Source organism: Rutidosis leptorrhynchoides, chromosome 6 (genome assembly GCF_046630445.1).
Source record: "Rutidosis leptorrhynchoides isolate AG116_Rl617_1_P2 chromosome 6, CSIRO_AGI_Rlap_v1, whole genome shotgun sequence".
NCBI classification, from domain to species: domain Eukaryota; kingdom Viridiplantae; phylum Streptophyta; class Magnoliopsida; order Asterales; family Asteraceae; genus Rutidosis; species Rutidosis leptorrhynchoides.
The window spans coordinates 48180174-48200686 of record NC_092338.1 but is presented as its reverse complement, the minus strand read 5'-3'; the positions used below and the strand labels follow the sequence as shown (position 1 = coordinate 48200686).

At 37.5% G+C, this 20513-nt stretch overlaps 1 protein-coding gene and 1 pseudogene across 1 annotated transcript; both read left to right on the top strand.

Annotated features, from left to right (window-relative positions):
- The first annotated feature begins 4780 nt into the window (after positions 1-4780).
- On the top strand, positions 4781-7743 carry LOC139853615 (endoglucanase 16-like). The gene is made up of 8 exons (XM_071842994.1): positions 4781-4981; positions 5341-5553; positions 5676-5876; positions 5971-6048; positions 6418-6567; positions 6656-6764; positions 7121-7284; positions 7408-7743. The coding sequence occupies exons 1-8, from the start codon at positions 4781-4783 to the stop codon at positions 7741-7743; spliced, it is 1452 nt and encodes a 483-aa protein (XP_071699095.1).
- A 796-nt stretch (positions 7744-8539) lies between these two features.
- LOC139853614 (endoglucanase 16-like) lies at positions 8540-20378 on the top strand (annotated as a pseudogene).
- Positions 20379-20513: the final 135 nt, after the last annotated feature.

The following is a 20513-nucleotide window of genomic DNA, read 5'->3' as shown; positions in this document are numbered from 1 at the left end:
CTTACAGTAGCAGTAGCATCAATACAGTGAAAAAATAAAAATAAATAATAATTGGTGGTTTGAGCTGGGTTCACGAAAAGGAGCAATAGGGTTTCGGTCATCCTTTCTTTTTCTTCTTCATGAACTCGTATCATCATTATTTTTCATTGTACACCATGATTGTAACATCATCACTACATCGTGATTGTTCCAACAGGAAAAAGGAAAAGAAAATATAATAATACTAGTAATACGCAGGTGGGTTTGCAAGCTGAATATTGGTGGGTTGCAACGGTTTCACAGGAAATAGAATACAAAGGTTGTAGGGTTGTTCGTAATAGTCATTGACTGAACATAAAACACTCGTATTGCAGCAGCTGTAACAGTAAAAGGGGTTTTAGCAAGTGTTTTTAAGATGAGAGAGAGAGAGAGAGATAGAGGTGGTTCGATGGTTGTTCATGGTGTGAAGTGGTGGTGAAAACGTAGTGGTGCAGGATGGCGGTGATCAAAGCTAGGTGGTGGTGTAAGTTGGTTTATGGTGGGTTGAGTTGTGTGTCATCAAATACCAAATATAATTGAATGGTTTATGTAAGTAATGTATATGTATGTAGACATATAGAGAATAGATATATTCTCTGGTGAGATGAAACGAATATAGTTGGATATATACTGTTGATGATAGTAATATGTAACTTACACAATCTTGATTCAATCATATGTGACACAGATCAAAATAATTGAAACAAGTGGGTTAAGATATTTAATAATAAAAATAAAAATTATAATATAATATAAAATTAAAACGTGTGATTAAGTTAGCCATCGTGTACTATTTCATTTACGGATTAAAATTTGTGCTCCGTTGATAAATCAGTGGCGGACTTAAAGTACTCAGAAAAATTCCATATTTTTATAACAATTATCTTTGAATCTGAACAATACGCCTTTTCTTTTTTATTAACCCTCAAATTCGCACTTTGAATACTCGCAGGTTTATCCGGAACCCCTGCATCGTCCAATTTTGATCCAGGCACTTCTATAGGCCCAACGTCACATGGATCTCCCTTTGGAACATGCCCACTTAATGGGCTTGAGCCCACTTCCTCATCTGTAGAAAAATCAGTCTCACCCAAGTCTTCTACCCTAACCACATCATTTGGGTCCATTGGGCCGCTGGCCGAAATAGGCCCATTAGAATCGAAGGGTGTACTTGGGCCTGACAAACCAGTAGCCTGCTTCGCCTGGCATTGAATAGGCGTGCTGCTGTTTTTCTGGTTACGAGACACATCATCAATTATCTCCACATTCCCCAAAGAATTGGACATCTCCAGGTTACGAACTTTTTTGTTTTTATCTATTTCATAATGGGGTTTTCATAACCATAATTACCCCTATAGTCCATGTTATTACTTATTAGCGAGAGTTCGAATCTCTCATGTTACGACTTCTTTTACTCTTAGCTATTAGCTATTTCATCAATGGGTTATGAGGTTATCATAACCATAATTACCCCTATAATTTATGTTATTATCCTTACAATCTATATCTTTATCTATATCTATATCTATAATCTGTTTATTCATGAAAGTGAAATCACTATTCACTTTGTCCTTTTTTTAATTATATCTCACTTTGGTGTTATTTATATATGATTGTTTACTTTCTAAATTGTATTTATATTTATATGCATGCATAGCCATATGGTGATTGGTGAAGGCTCAATCAATTACTGAATTATTAATTTTTAGTATATTCAAAATAGTTGTCTTATTTAGAATCAACGTTGAAAAAAAGTTAAAAATCGAAATGAAACAATTATTTTAGGACGAAAAAGTGTGTGTATATCAAATTTCTGGTTAGCGAATTGGAATATGAAGGAAAATAGAATGACAATATAATATATTAGGTAGAAGATGTATTTTTATTTCTCTCTCAATACTATTACAATGATAAAAATAATTGAGACATATGTTCTCTCTAATACATAATGTAAACAAAATACTAGAGGCTATTTGTTTCTCTCTCAAACTCTATGTTAAGAAGAGTAGTTTGAGGATATTTGAATTTTTTCTCCCTAGCTTTACATTGTAAAAAATAATAAACTAGAGGCCTATTTCCCTTTTCTTACATTTACGTCTATTTATACTTAAATAAGTAAATGGAGTTTGATCTCATGATCCCACTTTTTGCATGATCATGACCCTATGGTGTTTGATCACTAGCCTACTACCCACGTTTTTTGTTGTTTGAGAAATTCATGGTTGACTAGATACAGTGGCGGAAGCAGGAATTTTTTTCACCGGGGGTAAAATTATTTTAAAAAGTGTAGCAATTTTTTTTGGACAAAATATGAAAGTTTTTGGGCAAAATACGGAGGTTTTTAGGTAAAATACGGAGGCTTTTGGGAAAAATACGGAGGCTTTGAGAGCAAAATATGGAGACTTTTGGGCAAAAGAAAAATTCACTGGGGGCAAAATCGAAAAATTCAAAGTTTTTGCTTTGAAAATTACAAATCCACTGAGAGCGGGTGTCCCACCCGCCCCCACATATTTACGCTGACGCCCGCCCCCACATATTTCCGCCCCTGACTAGATTACTTATCTCCCATGTTTTATCTCTCATCTTCTTTGCTTCACGGGTCGGGTAATTAACGGGTTAAGATCCTACCGGATCAGAGGAAGACGAGCATGTAATGACTACATTATTTTTTTCATAACTTCTAATTTTCTAGTACAACATAATATAAGAGGTATGTACACATAATATAAGAGATATGTATAAAATAGCTTTTCACATTTTATTTTCATCAATACATAATCACGTTGTTTTGAATCGCTTTAATAATTTTATAATTTTTTATAATATATTTATTTATATATTTATTTTTTTGAAAGACTTATAATAAAATGTTATGTCCTTAGCAATTAAATTTCTTGGATCCGCTACGGCCATTAAGGGTATTGAAAGTTTATTAGTCAATACTGATATTAATAATACAATATCTAACGAGTATAATAGATTTGAGTTCAATTCAATTTATAATTTTTTATAATATATTTATTTATTTATTTTTATTTTTTTGAAAGACTTATAATAAAATGTTGTGTCCTTAGCAATTAAATTTCTTGGATCCGCTACGGCCATTAAGGGTATTGAAAGTTTATTATATTTTTACTACCACGGCCGATGTGGGATACAACATTACCCAAAACGCCCCCTCACATCGAGATGTGCACACATGGGCTCCCAACATCACACATTTGGCTCGTTTGGCTATGATACCATAATGAGTATAATAGAATTGAGCCCAATTCAACCCCAAACGTTAACTCAAGGGGATGGGGAACTCAAGCTATTATAAACTATTTAATTTTTACTACCACGGCGGATGTGGGATACAACACTATCCAACACATGCCTAAAATTCGAGATGTAGGATATCTCTCAAGTTTGGAGAACCAAACTAATTCTTAGGCGTACGTTATATTCCTCTGGTAAATCTGTAGGATACATAAATGTACACACTGACATATAATACATGGAAATATCTAATGTCTGTCGTCCTAAGTGTAAATGATAAGACCATTATTACATATGAAATTTATATTCCGACAATAATTTTTAATGTTTCGGCATGCTATTATTCCTGATTTTCCATATTTGCCCCTAAATTTGAGTTATTAAAAGCGATAAGATGGACAGTAAATTTGAAAAAGAATATGTAATAAATAATTTTAGATGTAATAACGTTCTTATTGTATTTGTATGACTTTATGACACGCATTAGACAAATCCTAAATAATCAACTCTATAGTTTAAAGAATTGCCCATAAGCCCCTTGACTTTCTTGGATCATCACCATTTTGGCAAAGAATTTCACATGGTGACCCTCAATTTTCAAAACAAGGGTACCATTGAGCTATTAGTTCATTGGTGATGATAGCTATTTTGATATTATAGTTCAACAAAAAAAAAATATCATGCCCAATTAATACTTGATGTCCTGGGCGTCGTTGTAGCCCCCGGTACCCTGGCATTCATGCATGTTTGGTTCCTGATGGGTCCAATGCACAAGTTTATGTTTTTTTTAATGTTCCTTTGCAAAAGGAAACAAAAAATGTAAATTTCAATTCCAACGGTAAAAAGACGAGAAAGTTGGCAGTGTGCTTTGCTACAGATCAAACCAAATGGTCATTGTAAAATAAAAATTACCTAAATAAAGTTGGCAGTGTACATGCAATTTCAACGGTTTTTTTACCAAACTAAAGTTGGTCATATTAAATATTGTGCCAATCGTTCAAGTGTTAACATGAAGATGATGTATCAATCTATCTTTAAATTTTTATTTAACTGTTCTTAGCGATAGTCCTAAAAACAAATTTTCTAGTTATAGTCCCAACCATCCAACATGATCATACTAAACAATATCTTAGAAATGTATGATTAATCTTCAATTTTTTTGAAACGTCTAAAGCAATCGCGATTAAGATATATTTTCAATTACGTTCTAAAAGAGAAATATCGTAACCGAACCGATCTTATTTATTTCAAGATACATCATTTATGTAAGTTTAAGTTTTATTAATGGTAATAAATGAATCTAGGATATACGTGTGGATGTTGCAATTTTGTATTTAACAGCCACAAATGCGTGCATATAAATTATAAAGTCCTCTTAAAATCTCTCTTCTAACCACCCAAAAATAAACAATATAATGTTATTCCCTAACTTTCCCGCCAAAAACTAAATTAAACCACATTATTTTGTATTCTTGATCAATTAAGGAATTGAACTTGTCTAATGTCGTGGTCGTGCAGTTTAATATTCTTGCTGGTTCTGTTTACGAGTTTATCGGTGTTTGTAAACGCTCAATTTGATTACCGAGATGCCCTCACGAAATCCATAATCTTTTTGGAGGCCCAAAGATCCGGGAAACTTCCTCCGAACCATAGGCCTCCTTGGAGAGGTGATTCTGCCCTTGATGATGGCATAGAAGTTGGTGTAAGATTTCAAAAATATTGATATTGATATAGATATAGATATGTGCATATATAATACGTTCAAGGGTAATTTTGACTTTATAGTTTTAACCTTTTTTTTACCAAAAAGGTTGAAGTCTATATAAAAAGACAATCCATACACCCAACACAATTTTATCGCGAATATATGCATATCATCCACCTCTGTACTTGAACTCATGACATCATAGTTAGACAACACCTCGTTACTGCTAGACCAATGACTCTTTGATTGTGAGTTGAAGTCTACATAATACATGTGATTGTAACTAATATGTCAACATATAGCATGTTTACATTTTAAAAAGGCGACTTTTTTATAGTTTTGATATGCGTTTATAGGTTGATCTGGTGGGAGGATATTATGATGCTGGAGATAATGTGAAATATGGATTTCCAATGGCGTTTACGGTGACCACATTGGCATGGGCTGCTTATTTTTATGAGGTAGAGTTAAAGGCTGCAGGGGAGATGAATCATGTCCTTGAAGGCGTCCGATGGGGCACGGATTATTTTCTTAAAGCGAGTACTCAACGTAATCGTTTGTTTGTTCAGGTGATCAATTGTTATTCTCCTAGGATTTAGCCAAGGGTAAATCCGTAAATATAGCAAGATTCTCCCCTGATACATGATAACCTAAACAAAAGATTCAAATTAAGATATAAGTTATGCTTCAGGTAGGAGATCCAGTTAAGGATCATGAGTGTTGGGTAAGACCCGAGAATATGAAAACGTCAAGAAAAGTGTTGGAGATTAATCAAAATCGGCCAGGAACCGAAATTGCTGCTGAAACTGCTGCTGCATTGGCTGCTTCATCTCTTGTTTTTCGTAAAACCGATCCTGCCTACGCTGGTATCCTCCTTAACAGTGCCATAAAGGTTTCTAAAGAGAAAATGAATTATTATGCTAAATAATTAATTATGGACATGATGATTACTTTTAGCTATTAAACACAATAAATTTGATTTGCAGCTCTTTGATTTTGCCAATGAACATAGAGGAACTTTCGATGGTGAATGCCCTTTCTACTGCTCCTACTCTGGTTACCATGTAAAAATATTGTTCCAACTCGAGTTTATTCATATAACATTTTCGATTTATGACGTGTTTTTGCATTCTACTTTTTTTTTTTTTTGGATTAGCGAGGAAACCCCCTGTGAACGAGTACATTGGCTCCCCATAGAGGGTAAACCTCGGGAAATCAAGCCCACCGAGCGAGAGACCTGGTACCGGGTGAATTGCGCATTATGCGCACCCTCTGGTCACACTCCCTTAATGAACGATTTGGCATAGCCTGGAATCAAACCCTGGTAGTATGCTTTATTGGGCAACTCGGTGGCCACTCAGGAAGCTTGCGGTTTTTTTTTTTTTTTCTTTTCTTTTTCTTAAGTTGATATCATAGTTGATGTAAATGTTTAGGATGAATTACTATGGGGGGCAACATGGCTATACATTGCAACAAAGAAGCCAATATATTTGAAATATATACAAGAAGAGTCCACAACTGCTGTTGTTTATGAGTTCAGTTGGGACCTTAAATATGCTGGTGCCCAAGTCCTCCTCTCTCAGGTATCTCAAATTTAACCAATTATATTGATACTAAAATTTATTTTAATTATTATAAATAATAAAAGTATCGAAACACGCATATATACAGTTGTTCTGGGAAGGACAAAAGGAATTTCAAACATTTCAACAGCAGGCTGATGGATATATTTGTTCAGTTCTTCCCGAAAGCCCTTACCATCAAGTTTTCATGACCCCAGGTTCTTTTCACCTTATTCACTAATAATAGTTATAATTAAATTAAATGGGTCAATGTTGTTACATTTGCCGGTTACGTTCGCGATTACATTTCACGTGTACGTTTCGCGTACAACTGCAACGCGAAACTATCAAACTAAAACTGAAATGCGAAACTGAAAACTGAAACTGCGTCTCGACCCAACCCGGCCCAAAAATTTTAGATGAAAAATGGGTCTCGGCCCAACCCGTACGACCTATTAGAAAACTGATATGTTTCGACCCAAACCCTTTTAATCCTTGACCCAACCCGACCCGTTTCCCAGGTATTATTAACGACCCATTTACATGTACTCATAACTGGAAGATATTGGTGCAGGTGGCCTAGTTCACTTTAGAGATGGTGCAAATTTACAGTATGTGACAGCTACCGCGTTTCTTTTCAGTGTATATAGTGATTTGTTGGGTAGATATAATAAGCAAGTCACTTGTGGTGACAAACACTTCACCAATGTCCAGCTCATGGATTTCGCTAAAAAACAGGTATCACGATGAAGCCCAATACCGTGTGGAGTTACTCTATGTAAATTGGTTCTGTTGTATATAATTTTTGTGTGTTGGATTTGAAATTTAATTTAATTTAATTTAATACTTGGTTTGTTGCAGATGGATTATATATTGGGGAATAACCCGTTAAAGAGATCAATGATGGTAGGGTTTGGTAAAAATCCACCGGTGCAGGCGCATCATAGAGGTGCATCGGTGCCAGTGATGGCACCAACCAAAGATGTAAATTGTGGGATGAGTTTTGCTTATTGGTACAATGTCGATAAGCCTAACCCAAATGAGCTCACGGGTGCTATTCTTGGTGGTCCTGATAAGGCAGATAAGTTTATAGACTCGCGCGTTAATTCATCTTACACTGAGCCATGTACGTATGTCAATTCCCTTGCCGTTGGGGTCCTTGCAAAGCTGGCTAAACCTAATGCTAAAGTTATATAATCTTGATCTAAGTTTGTAGGACAAATATATAGAAGAAATAGATGTTTATTGGTACTTTGGTAGAATTTGTTCATTTGTTGTGAATTGTAATTAATTAATTGATTAATTGAAGTATACTATTTGGCATACAAGAAATGTTTACAAATGAAAACTAGCTTTCTGATGTAATTAAGTTTTGGGGTTCAGAACAAGACATATACTCTGTACTATATTAATTAATCATCTTTTGTGGTTTTATATAATGGTTGAAAGTGAAAAGATGACATAACAGAACAACTCAAGTACAGAATTATATAGGGGTATATGTTTCTACATATCATGACAAAACGGGTCGACCCACAGTTAGTATAGTAGGCTAAGTACCCAAATTTCCTTCACATAAGTACCTAAATTCCAATTCTATTACAAATTTGTTATAGTTTTATGATAATCAGGATATACACACCAGAACAAAAATTGATATGGTTTTATGGTAATCAAGTCCTTTTTAGTGCCGCTGTAAAAACGACTAATTAACTATGTTACTCGATGGATCACTCTAATAAATATAGTAAATGTAAGTTCAAGCTTAATTGTCTCAGTAAAATATTATATTCATGGTGATGGATCAATCTAAGAACTATGTATGGATGTTACATTTGTCTATTAACTAGCCAAACAAATTTAAACAGATTTGAACCGTTGGTGTCAAGTAAAAGTCTCACACCTTTCAACCACCAAAATAACTAACTTTCATCCATAATTTTCCCGCCAAAATAAGGGAAAATATTTTTTTTTCCTTGCAGGAGCTTCTGTAATGGCACAATCATGCATATTTATGATCTCTTTTGCTCTTTTTACGATATTTTGGTTGTCGGTGAATGCTCATCTTAATTATAGAGAAGCGTTAACAAAATCGATAATTTTTTTGGAGGCCCAAAGATCTGGGAAGCTTCCTCCGAACCATAGGCCTCCATGGAGAGGTGATTCTGCTCTTGAAGATGGAAAAGAAGCCGGTGTAATAATCCTTAAAAAGAAAAGTTGATTTTATGTATTTTAAAAAGAGAAGGTGATTCATGACATTTTGATTTTTTTTACTTGTGTTTATTTACAGGTTGATTTGGTTGGGGGATACTATGATGCAGGAGATAACGTTAAATATCAATTTCCAATGGCGTTTACAGTCACCACCATGGCGTGGGCTGCGTATATTTATGAACCGGAGATTAAAGATGCAGGAGAAATGAATAATATTCTTGATGCTATTCGATGGGGCACCGATTATTTTCTAAAAGCTAGTGAACAAGAAAATCGGTTGTTCGTTCAGGTGATCCTCTGATTTCACATATGCATTTTTAGCAATTGAACGTTAATCTAAACATTCAGGTGATCACCGATTATTAAGAATTTGTAAAAATTTTGAACATTTAATTTTAAGGTAGGAGATCCAAAACAAGATCATCAGTGTTGGATTAGGCCCGAGAACATGAAAACACCAAGAACAGTGTTGGATATTAATTAAAGTCTTCCTGGAACTGAGATTGCAGCCGAAACTGCAGCTGCTTTGGCTGCTTCATCTCTTGTTTTTCGCAAAGTTGATCTTGAGTATGCTGAAGTTATACTTGACAGATCCAAACAGGTTTCTTAAATTTAAATTCGTTATACGTTGATAACACCCTAAAAAACTGTTTTAGTTTTTATGAACAGTTTTTCTTTTGCTTAAAGAATTAAAAAAAATGGTCTGATTTGCAGCTCTTTCAATTTGCTGAAGAATTTAAAGGAACTTTCGATGGGGCGTGCCCTTTTTACTGCTCCTATTCTGGTTATAACGTAAAATCCCAGTCGAGTTTCTTACTGCAACAATTTTTGCTTCTAGGATACTTTTTCATATTGTAAAATAACAAGTTGATATTTAATTTGAAAAAATATCAGGATGAGTTGCTGTGGGGAGCAGCATGGTTATACATTGCAACAAGGGACCCACAGTATTTACAATATATACAAGAAGAGTCCACCAGTGCTGTTGTTTATGAGTTCAGTTGGGACCTCAAATATGCTGGAGTCCAGGTCCTTCTCTCTCAGGTAAATAGGCCGAATGGTTCGAAAAAGTCACCAATATTGTTATTGAAATACCAAAATTAACGTCCTAAAAAAGTTGGTTAGGTATCTCTGTCTGCATATGCAGCTAAAAACTGTTCTGATTTGAACAATTTGACATTAAACAGAACTCAAATTGACTCATTTCATAAACTAAATGAGTTATAATCACAGAATTTTGCTTGTTATGATTATATGTTGATTTCAATACTTGCCAACTGGTTTTGAGCAGTTCTGATAATACATTGAAACAGTTGTATTGGGAAGGTCAAAAGGAATTCGAAACGTTCCAACGACAAGCTGATGAATACATTTGTTCAGTTCTTCCTGATAGCCCTTACCGACAACCTTTTATCACCCCAGGTTTGTCTTAATTTTTCCTCATGTACAAAAACTTGTAAAATATGGGCCAAAAGTGCTTCTACTTGAAACAGTTTTCGCTTTAAGGTCTCAAATACTCGTGATTCAAAAATATGTGCAGGAGGTTTGATTAACTTTAGAGATGGTGCAAATTCACAATACGTGACATCCACTGCATTTTTATTCAGTGTTTACAGTGATTTATTGGCTAGAAATAATATGCAAGTCACTTGCAGTGATAAAACATTCACTCACATCGATCTTATTGTAGCGACCCGACCAAATCGTCATTGACGGCGCCGTCTACTTAGGTCCCGTTACGTGGTCATAAGTCTTTAAAACTACGTTTGACCAAAAGATATGTCGCATTCATTTCAAATGTAAAGGTTGTTCAAGTTTTACAAGAATAGTTCCACCACAAGTTACGATACAAAGTTTTAAGTACAAATGAAACTTATGCGACACAATTTAAAAGTATCCAAAAGACGCTCCATGTATGCATGTATACTCGACATCCAATGCAAGTATCAAAATAATGAGCGGAAGCATGTATCATGTATCGTTCAAGGACCTGAGAAAAACATAGAAATCTGTCAACGAAAACGTTGGTGAAATCATAGGTTTAAGTAAGTAAGTACAAGTGAACCACAAGATTTGCATCAATGAAATAATAGTAATACATTCCAAAAGTTTGTTTCACGAGCACCCAATTATCAAAGCTTAACATTCCATCCATTGTATACCCCATCCATAGTGTTAGAACAAACACTGATTCTCGAAAATATATTTCATCCGTAGACGGTAGCGAACCGTCAAAGATGAGGGTTGTCAACCCATATGGCCATATAACATAAGTTCTCGCTTACACCCGGCAAGTGTAACTAATGATAATCGAATTGAGGATTTTTGTTCTAAACTCGTATGTAGAATGTTTGTTTTCCCGTTCTTGTGTTCACTTAGTTCAAAAGAATCGTTTATGTTTTCTCATCCCAAATATAAGTTCAAAAAGAGTAAAAGTGGGACTATGATCTCACCTTGAGTGCACGTACGAAAAGTACTTCACAAAATAACGTGTGCGAAGGATAGTGCTAGTCTTGACCTAAACAAATAGGTCGTATCAATAACGGTAAACACGATAGGTCAAGATGTTCAATTAGTCCTATGGCTCGTTACGACTCGATTATGTAGCATGTGAAATCAAATTGTCAAGTTTCATGCAAGGTACAAGTATATAAACAAGTTAGGAAGGTTGCATACTCATTTGGTTAAGTTTGACAAAAAGTCAAACTTTGGTCGGTCAAAGTCAACGAAAAAGTCAACACGTTCGGGTCGTGTCCCGAACTATTTTTCTGAGGTTTTTAATCATGTATGAGCATGTTAGGACAAGTTACATGTGAATCGGAGGTGCGTAGCATAGCAAACATTATTCGAAAATTGACCAAGTTGGACAGACCCAAATGGCGCGCCGCGCGGGTATATGGCGCGCCGCGCCATTACCTGTGCAGAGAATTCTGGCAGTTTTTAAGTTTTATGCACGAACCTAACTTCAAACAATCACCATTTATGATCCGCAAACAATCAAGACAAGTATCTTATACCGTTGGGAAGGTAATTTGACGAGGAAAACAACTAAACACATTTCATCAATCAATCTACCTATTACAACAACCAAAACCGCATCTAATGCTTAACATTAGCCGCATACAAGTTCATAAATGCAATTCAATGATTCGGGCAACCAATTTACATGAATGATATGCCGTTTCGAAGGTAATCAAGCATACAATCCAACTAAACACTTACCAATAATAATCCATGGCATTCAATGCATCAAAAGTCCATTTCAAGTTCATCAAACCCTAACTCAAATTCACCAAAATCAATAATCAAGTTCATGAAGTTTTCTAAGGCAACCTACACATCAAATTGAAGCTAGTGATGCTAGTAACACAATTAAAACACCAACTTTTAACATCTAACAACATATGATCATCCAAAATTCAAGAACAACACACCAAAATTCAAGTTCATGCTAGTTACACTAAAACAACGAGATCGAGCATATAAATCATATATTCATGTTAGACTTGAGCCATAGACACTAATTAACACTTTTATAAGTTAAAAACATCAAGAACACAAAATCTAGTGATTTTAGAAAGTTACCCAAATGAGATGAAGTTGGTACCAAAATGAAGAGGATGAAGAGAGGATCACGAATATGTAATTTATTTGGTTGCTAGCTCCTTAATCCGGATTTAGATGATGAATGAATGAATTTGGAAATTGGGTGTGTTCTTGCTAGAGAGAAAGAGAGAGAGAGAGTGAGAGATGGTTGAATGGTGGTAATTGGGGTAGACTAGGTGACCTAGTCAACTAGTTTGCCCCGTGTCAATTTTAGTCCCTCGAGTTTGTAGTCGGGTGCGGAAAATACCTAAACGGAATATTTTAAAACGCGTATTAACGGGAGATGTTGTAAACATATAACGGAGTTTAAATTAGTATAACGGAAAAGAAAACGGAAAAAGGTGGGATGTTACATTACCTACTCCTTAAAAGAAATTTCGTCCCGAAATTTAAGTAGGCGTAGTAGTCGTTGTTTCTTCCTCGAGATCTTGCGTTTCTGAATTCACAAATAGATGAGGATACTTCCTTTGCATTTGATCTTGTCTTTCCCAAGTAAACTCGGGTCCTCTTTTGGCATTCCAACGAACCTTGACAATCGGGATTCGGCTTTGTTTCAATGCCTTGACGGAGGTGTCCACAATTTCAACCGGTTCCTCCACAAAATGAAGTTTGTCATCAATAGTAAGTTCTTCGTGAGGGATGACGATATCGGGTTCGGCAAGACACTTTTTCAAGTTAGATACATGGAAGGTAGGATGAACGGAGTTCAATTGAGGCGGAAGATCTAAACGATAAGCAACGGTTCCAATACGCTCCAAGATTTCGAAAGGACCAATATACCGCGGATTTAGCTTCCCGCGTTTCCCAAAACGGATTACACCCTTCCAAGGTGCGACTTTTAACATTACTCGGTCACCGACTTGAAATTCAAGATCGTTGCGTCGTTTGTCGGTATAGCTCTTTTGACGACTTCGGGCCGTCCTAAGCCTATCTCGGATTTGAACGATTTTCTCGGTGGTTTCGTGAATGAGTTCGGGTCCGGTGATTTGCACGTCGCCTACCTCGGCCCAACAAAGAGGTGAACGACATTTGCGGCCATATAGTGCTTCAAAAGGTGCGGCTTTAATACTCGCGTGATAACTATTGTTATAAGAGAACTCGGCGAGAGGTAAGTGCTTGTCCCAAGCTTTTCCGAAATCAACCACGCAAGCTCGTAACATGTCTTCTAAGGTTTGAATTGTACGTTCGCTTTGTCCATCGGTTTGAGGATGATATGCGGTGCTCATGTCTAAACGCGTTCCCAACGCTTCTTGCAATGTACGCCAAAATCTAGAAACAAAACGGCCATCTCGGTCGGAGATAATCGATAAAGGTACACCGTGTCGGGCTACGATCTCCTTAATGTAAAGTTGTGCAAGTTTCTCCATTTTGTCCGTTTCTTTCATGGCCAGGAAGTGTGCGGATTTGGTGAGACGGTCAACAATAACCCAAATGGTATCATAACCGCCCGTTGTTTTTGGTAGTTTGGTGATAAAATCCATCGTTATTCTTTCCCACTTCCATTGCGGGATCTCGGGTTGTCGAAGTAGTCCGGACGGTCTTTGGTGTTCGGCTTTGACTTTGGAACATGTCAAACACTTGGAAACATAAGTAGCTACGTCCCTTTTGATGTTCGGCCACCAATATAGCTGTTTAAGGTCGTGGTACATCTTATTGGCACCGGGGTGAATCGAGTATCGTGACTTATGGGCTTCATCTAAAATAAGGCTTCGTAGGTCCCCATAACTAGGCACCCAAATCCTTCCGGCGAAATATCGGAGTCCGGTTTCTTTAACTTCGAATCGAGAGGTGAGGACGTTCAAGTGTTCGAGAGAGATGTTTTCATCCTTGAGAGCCTCATCTTGGGCTACCCGAATTTGGCTATTAAGGTTTGTGTGGATGGTGATGTTTAAAGCTCGGACACGGAGAGGCACCGCTCTTTCTTTTCGACTTAAGGCATCGGCTACTACATTTGCCTTCCCGGGATGGTAACGAAGCTCGCAATCGTAATCGTTTAAGGTTTCAATCCACCTTCGTTGTCTCATGTTTAGTTGCTTTTGATCGAAAATGTGTTGGAGGCTTTTGTGGTCGGTAAAGATAGTACTCTTGGTCCCGTAAAGATAGTGTCTCCACATTTTAAGTGCAAAGACAACGGCTCCGAGTTCGAGATCATGTGTCGTATAGTTTCGTTCATGAATTTTGAGTTGTCGAGAAGCATAAGCAATGACTTTCGTTCGTTGCATCAATACACACCCAAAACCATGTTTCGAGGCATCACAATATACAACAAAGTCATTATTGCCTTCGGGAAGTGACAAGATAGGAGCGGTGGTTAGCTTCGTTTTCAAGATTTGGAATGCGGATTCATGTTCGGTCGCCCAGATGAATTTCTTTCCCTTGTGAGTCAATGCGGTTAGAGGACGTGCAACCAAAGAGAAGTTTTCGATGAATCTACGATAGTACCCGGCGAGACCCAAAAATTGACGAATGTGAGTAGGAGTAGTAGGAGTCTCCCATTTGCTAATGGCTTCGATTTTCGTTGGATCGACTTTAATACCTTGGTCACTTACAACATGACCAAGAAATTGAACTTCCTTTAACCAAAATTCACACTTGGAGAATTTGGCATAGAGTTGTTCTTGTCTTAAAAGTTCAAGCACAAGTCGGAGATGTTGTTCGTGCTCTTCTTCATTTTTAGAATAGATCAATATGTCATCGATGAACACAATAACGAATTTATCGAGATACGGTTTGCACACGCGGTTCATAAGATCCATGAACACCGCCGGTGCGTTAGTGAGACCAAATGGCATGACAAGGAATTCATAACTACCATAACGAGTTCGGAAAGCGGTTTTGGGGACATCTTCCCCCTTAACCCTCAATTGATGATAACCCGAGCGGAGATCGATTTTCGAATATACACAAGACCCTTGTAGTTGATCAAAGAGGTCATCGATGCGAGGAAGAGGATATCAGTTCTTAACCGTCAATTTATTTAGTTCACGATAATCAATGCACATTCGTAGGGATCCGTCTTTCTTTTTAACAAACAAAATCGGAGCGCCCCAAGGTGAATGGCTAGGTTGGATAAAACCACGATCAAGTAGTTCTTGGATTTGACTTTGCAATTCTTGCATTTCAGATGGAGCGAGTCTATATGGTGCACGCGCTACGGGTGCGGCTCCCGGAATAAGATCGATTTGGAATTCAACCGGTCGATGAGGCGGAAGACCCGGCAATTCGTCGGGAAATACATCGGAATAGTCACTAACAATTGGCACATCATCGATGTGCTTCTCATCGGACTCGACTTTCTTAACGTGAGCAAGGATCGCAAAATAACCCTTACGGAGTAGTTTTCTAACTTTAACACACGAAACGAGGTTGAGTCCGGTGCAACTCTTATCGCCATAGACGATCAAAGGTTCACCATTCTCGATAGGAATTCGGATTGCGTTAAGATCACAAAGAATGTGAGATTTCGTTTTGACTAACCAATTCATACCGATTATTACATCAAAGCTTCCTAGTTCCATGGGTATCAAATCAATTTCAAATTCCTTACCCAAAATGTTTATCGTACACCCCCGGTAATATGTGTCGGCACTTAATAGTTTCCCGTTAGCCACTTCAATGGTATAAGTGGTATCTAATGGAAGAGGTGGAGTGCTAAAAGAATGAGTCAAAGTCTTGGATACAAAGCATTTATCGGCACCTGAATCGAATAAGCAAGAGACATAAGAATTGTTGAGAAGAAACGTACCCGTGACTAGTTCAGTGTCATCCCGGGCTTCCTCGGTGTTTATGTTGAAAGCTCGGCCGCGCGTATTGGGGTTATCTTTCTTCTTTGGGCATGCATTTCTAAAATGACCCGTTTGGCCACATTCGTAACAAGTGCCCGTCTTTGGTGCATTGGGCCACTTTCGAGCGACGGGAGTGGCACTTTTACAATCGTTGGCCTTATGACCAACTCCTTGGCACCGGTGGCAAATTAACTTACTACATTCGCCAAAGTGATGTTTGTTGCATTTGTTGCAAAGAGGTAGGTTCCCGGCATAACCTTTCTTGCCGTCGGAGGTGTAAGGCTTCTTAGCAAAGTTGTTGTTGCTTGATTGGGAGGGTTCCCACTTTCTTTTGTTGCCTCCCGATTTATCCTCGGCCTTAGGTGCCGGAACTACGATTTCGTCAACCGTTTCAATTAGTTGGCGAGCCATGTTCATAGCGGCTTGATGAGTAGTGGGTTTGGATGACATCACCCCTTGTTTGATGCTTTTTGGAAGACCGAGCATGTAGAGCTCAATCCTTTGAGATTCGGGGTTAACAAGATTAGGACACATCAAGGATAGTTCGGCGAAGCGTTGATTATAAGCTTTAAGATCGTTTCCGAACGCTTTCAAAGCTCTTAGTTCTTCCTCAAGCTTTCGGGTTTCTTCACGCGGAAAATATTCAACAATCATCTTTTCCTTTAGATCGGCCCAAGAGAGGGCATGAGCTTCATCGGTACCCACCGATTGAACATAGGTGTTCCACCATGTTAGAGCAATTCTGGAGAAAGTGTGAGTGGAGTATTTGACCTTGTCTTGGTCCCGACAACCGCTTATGCTAAAGACGGCCTCGGTTTGTTCAAACCAACGAGTAAGCACAACCGGTCCCCCGGTTCCATCATAAGTGTGGGGTTTGCACCCCATGAAAGCTTTGTAGGAGCACCCTTCGCTAGAGTTACCGGCTCCTTGGTTGTTGTTGTTGTTGTTGTTGTTGTGGTTGTTATTATTATTGTTGTTGGATGAGTGACCGGCCATGGCCGCATCTACGGCGGTGGCTATCATCCGTTCGAGAGCTTGTTCGGGAGTTTCATTGCGGCGTACACGACGAGGAGCCATTGTTCCTTCAAGACACAAGAATATCATTGATTAGTATTCTCAATAATACTAACCGTGATATAGAATAAAGATAAAGAGAAGTTTTTCCTCGACTCGCCTTAAATTCTTTATGTCATAATGTCGGAACGTTCATATGAGTCACCGTAATATAATCCCGGAAATTATATTACCCTGATTCATATGTGCATTCGACATCGTTTCATATAGTCAAGGTGGCGCGTCAATCAAATTAAACAACGTGAGATTAAGATGAACTAAGAGTAGATATGAGTAGAAGCGTTCGAGTATAAATGCACAAGTAGTCAAGTAATTCCTACTTCAAGTCTATATGCCGGTTGTAGTCTAGACTCACCAATGTACCCTATGACTCGGGGTTGACACTAATGAACTCTAAATCCCTACAACCAACGCTCTGATACCATCTGTAGCGACCCGACCAAATCGTCATTGACGGCGCCGTCTACTTAGGTCCCGTTGCGTGGTCATAAGTCTTTAAAACTACGTTTGACCAAAAGATATGTCGCATTCATTTCAAATGTAAAGGTTGTTCAAGTTTTACAAGAATAGTTCCACCACAAGTTACGATACAAAGTTTTAAGTACAAATGAAACTTATGCGACACAATTTAAAAGTATCCAAAAGACGCTCCATGTATGCATGTATACTCGACATCCAATGCAAGTATCAAAATAATGAGCGGAAGCATGTATCATGTATCGTTCAAGGACCTGAGAAAAACATAGAAATCTGTCAACGAAAACGTTGGTGAAATCATAGGTTTAAGTAAGTAAGTACAAGTGAACCACAAGATTTGCATCAATGAAATAATAGTAATACATTCCAAAAGTTTGTTTCACGAGCACCCAATTATCAAAGCTTAACATTCCATCCATTGTATACCCCATCCATAGTGCTAGAACAAACACTGATTCTCGAAAATATATTTCATCCGTAGACGGTAGCGAACCGTCAAAGATGAGGGTTGTCAACCCATATGGCCATATAACATAAGTTCTCGCTTACACCCGGCAAGTGTAACTAATGATAATCGAATTGAGGATTTTTGTTCTAAACTCGTATGTAGAATGTTTGTTTTCCCGTTCTTGTGTTCACTTAGTTCAAAAGAATCGTTTATGTTTTCTCATCCCAAATATAAGTTCAAAAAGAGTAAAAGTGGGACTATGATCTCACCTTGAGTGCACGTACGAAAAGTACTTCACAAAATAACGTGTGCGAAGGATAGTGCTAGTCTTGACCTAAACAAATAGGTCGTATCAATAACGGTAAACACGATAGGTCAAGATGTTCAATTAGTCCTATGGCTCGTTACGACTCGATTATGTAGCATGTGAAATCAAATTGTCAAGTTTCATGCAAGGTACAAGTATATAAACAAGTTAGGAAGGTTGCATACTCATTTGGTTAAGTTTGACAAAAAGTCAAACTTTGGTCGGTCAAAGTCAACGAAAAAGTCAACACGTTCGGGTCGTGTCCCGAACTATTTTTCTGAGGTTTTTAATCATGTATGAGCATGTTAGGACAAGTTACATGTGAATCGGAGGTGCGTAGCATAGCAAACATTATTCGAAAATTGACCAAGTTGGACAGACCCAAATGGCGCGCCGCGCGGGTATATGGCGCGCCGCGCCATTACCTGTGCAGAGAATTCTGGCAGTTTTTAAGTTTTATGCACGAACCTAACTTCAAACAATCACCATTTATGATCCGCAAACAATCAAGACAAGTATCTTATACCGTTGGGAAGGTAATTTGACGAGGAAAACAACTAAACACATTTCATCAATCAATCTACCTATTACAACAACCAAAACCGCATCTAATGCTTAACATTAGCCGCATACAAGTTCATAAATGCAATTCAATGATTCGGGCAACCAATTTACATGAATGATATGCCGTTTCGAAGGTAATCAAGCATACAATCCAACTAAACACTTACCAATAATAATCCATGGCATTCAATGCATCAAAAGTCCATTTCAAGTTCATCAAACCCTAACTCAAATTCACCAAAATCAATAATCAAGTTCATGAAGTTTTCTAAGGCAACCTACACATCAAATTGAAGCTAGTGATGCTAGTAACACAATTAAAACACCAACTTTTAACATCTAACAACATATGATCATCCAAAATTCAAGAACAACACACCAAAATTCAAGTTCATGCTAGTTACACTAAAACAACGAGATCGAGCATATAAATCATATATTCATGTTAGACTTGAGCCATAGACACTAATTAACACTTTTATAAGTTAAAAACATCAAGAACACAAAATCTAGTGATTTTAGAAAGTTACCCAAATGAGATGAAGTTGGTACCAAAATGAAGAGGATGAAGAGAGGATCACGAATATGTAATTTATTTGGTTGCTAGCTCCTTAATCCGGATTTAGATGATGAATGAATGAATTTGGAAATTGGGTGTGTTCTTGCTAGAGAGAAAGAGAGAGAGAGTGAGAGATGGTTGAATGGTGGTAATTGGGGTAGACTAGGTGACCTAGTCAACTAGTTTGCCCCGTGTCAATTTTAGTCCCTCGAGTTTGTAGTCGGGTGCGGAAAATACCTAAACGGAATATTTTAAAACGCGTATTAACGGGAGATGTTGTAAACATATAACGGAGTTTAAATTAGTATAACGGAAAAGAAAACGGAAAAAGGTGGGATGTTACACTTATGGCTTTCGCTAAACAAGAGGTACTATAACACTACTTAACATCATTCAAATTTGTTTTTGTTATCACAAATAAAACATTTGCCCATGTAACGTTTCATGTTCATGTGTTTGTTGTAGATGGATTATTTACTTGGTAATAATCCAATAAAGAGATCAATAATGGTAGGGTTTGGACATAACCCACCTGTTCAGGCTCATCATAGAGGTGCATCGGTGCCAGTGTTGGCTCCAGCCGAAGATGTAAACTGTGGGATGAGTTTTGTATATTGGTACAATAAGGATGAACCTAACCCTAATGAGCTCACAGGAGCTATATCGGGTGGTCCTGATAGGGCTGATAACTTTATCGACAAGCGGGTTAATTCGTCTTATACTGAGCCATGTACATATATCAATTCGTGTGCCATCGGTGTCCTTGCAAAGTTGGCAATACATCATGCATCAACGTGATATTTTGATCAATGATTGTACATATAGCATACGGTTAGTATGTACAGCTAACTGCACATAAAGACATGGATCATCGCTGTAGTGATGTGATGTCATATTTGTGCTGTGCGAGTGGTTATACACAAGAATTGGTTA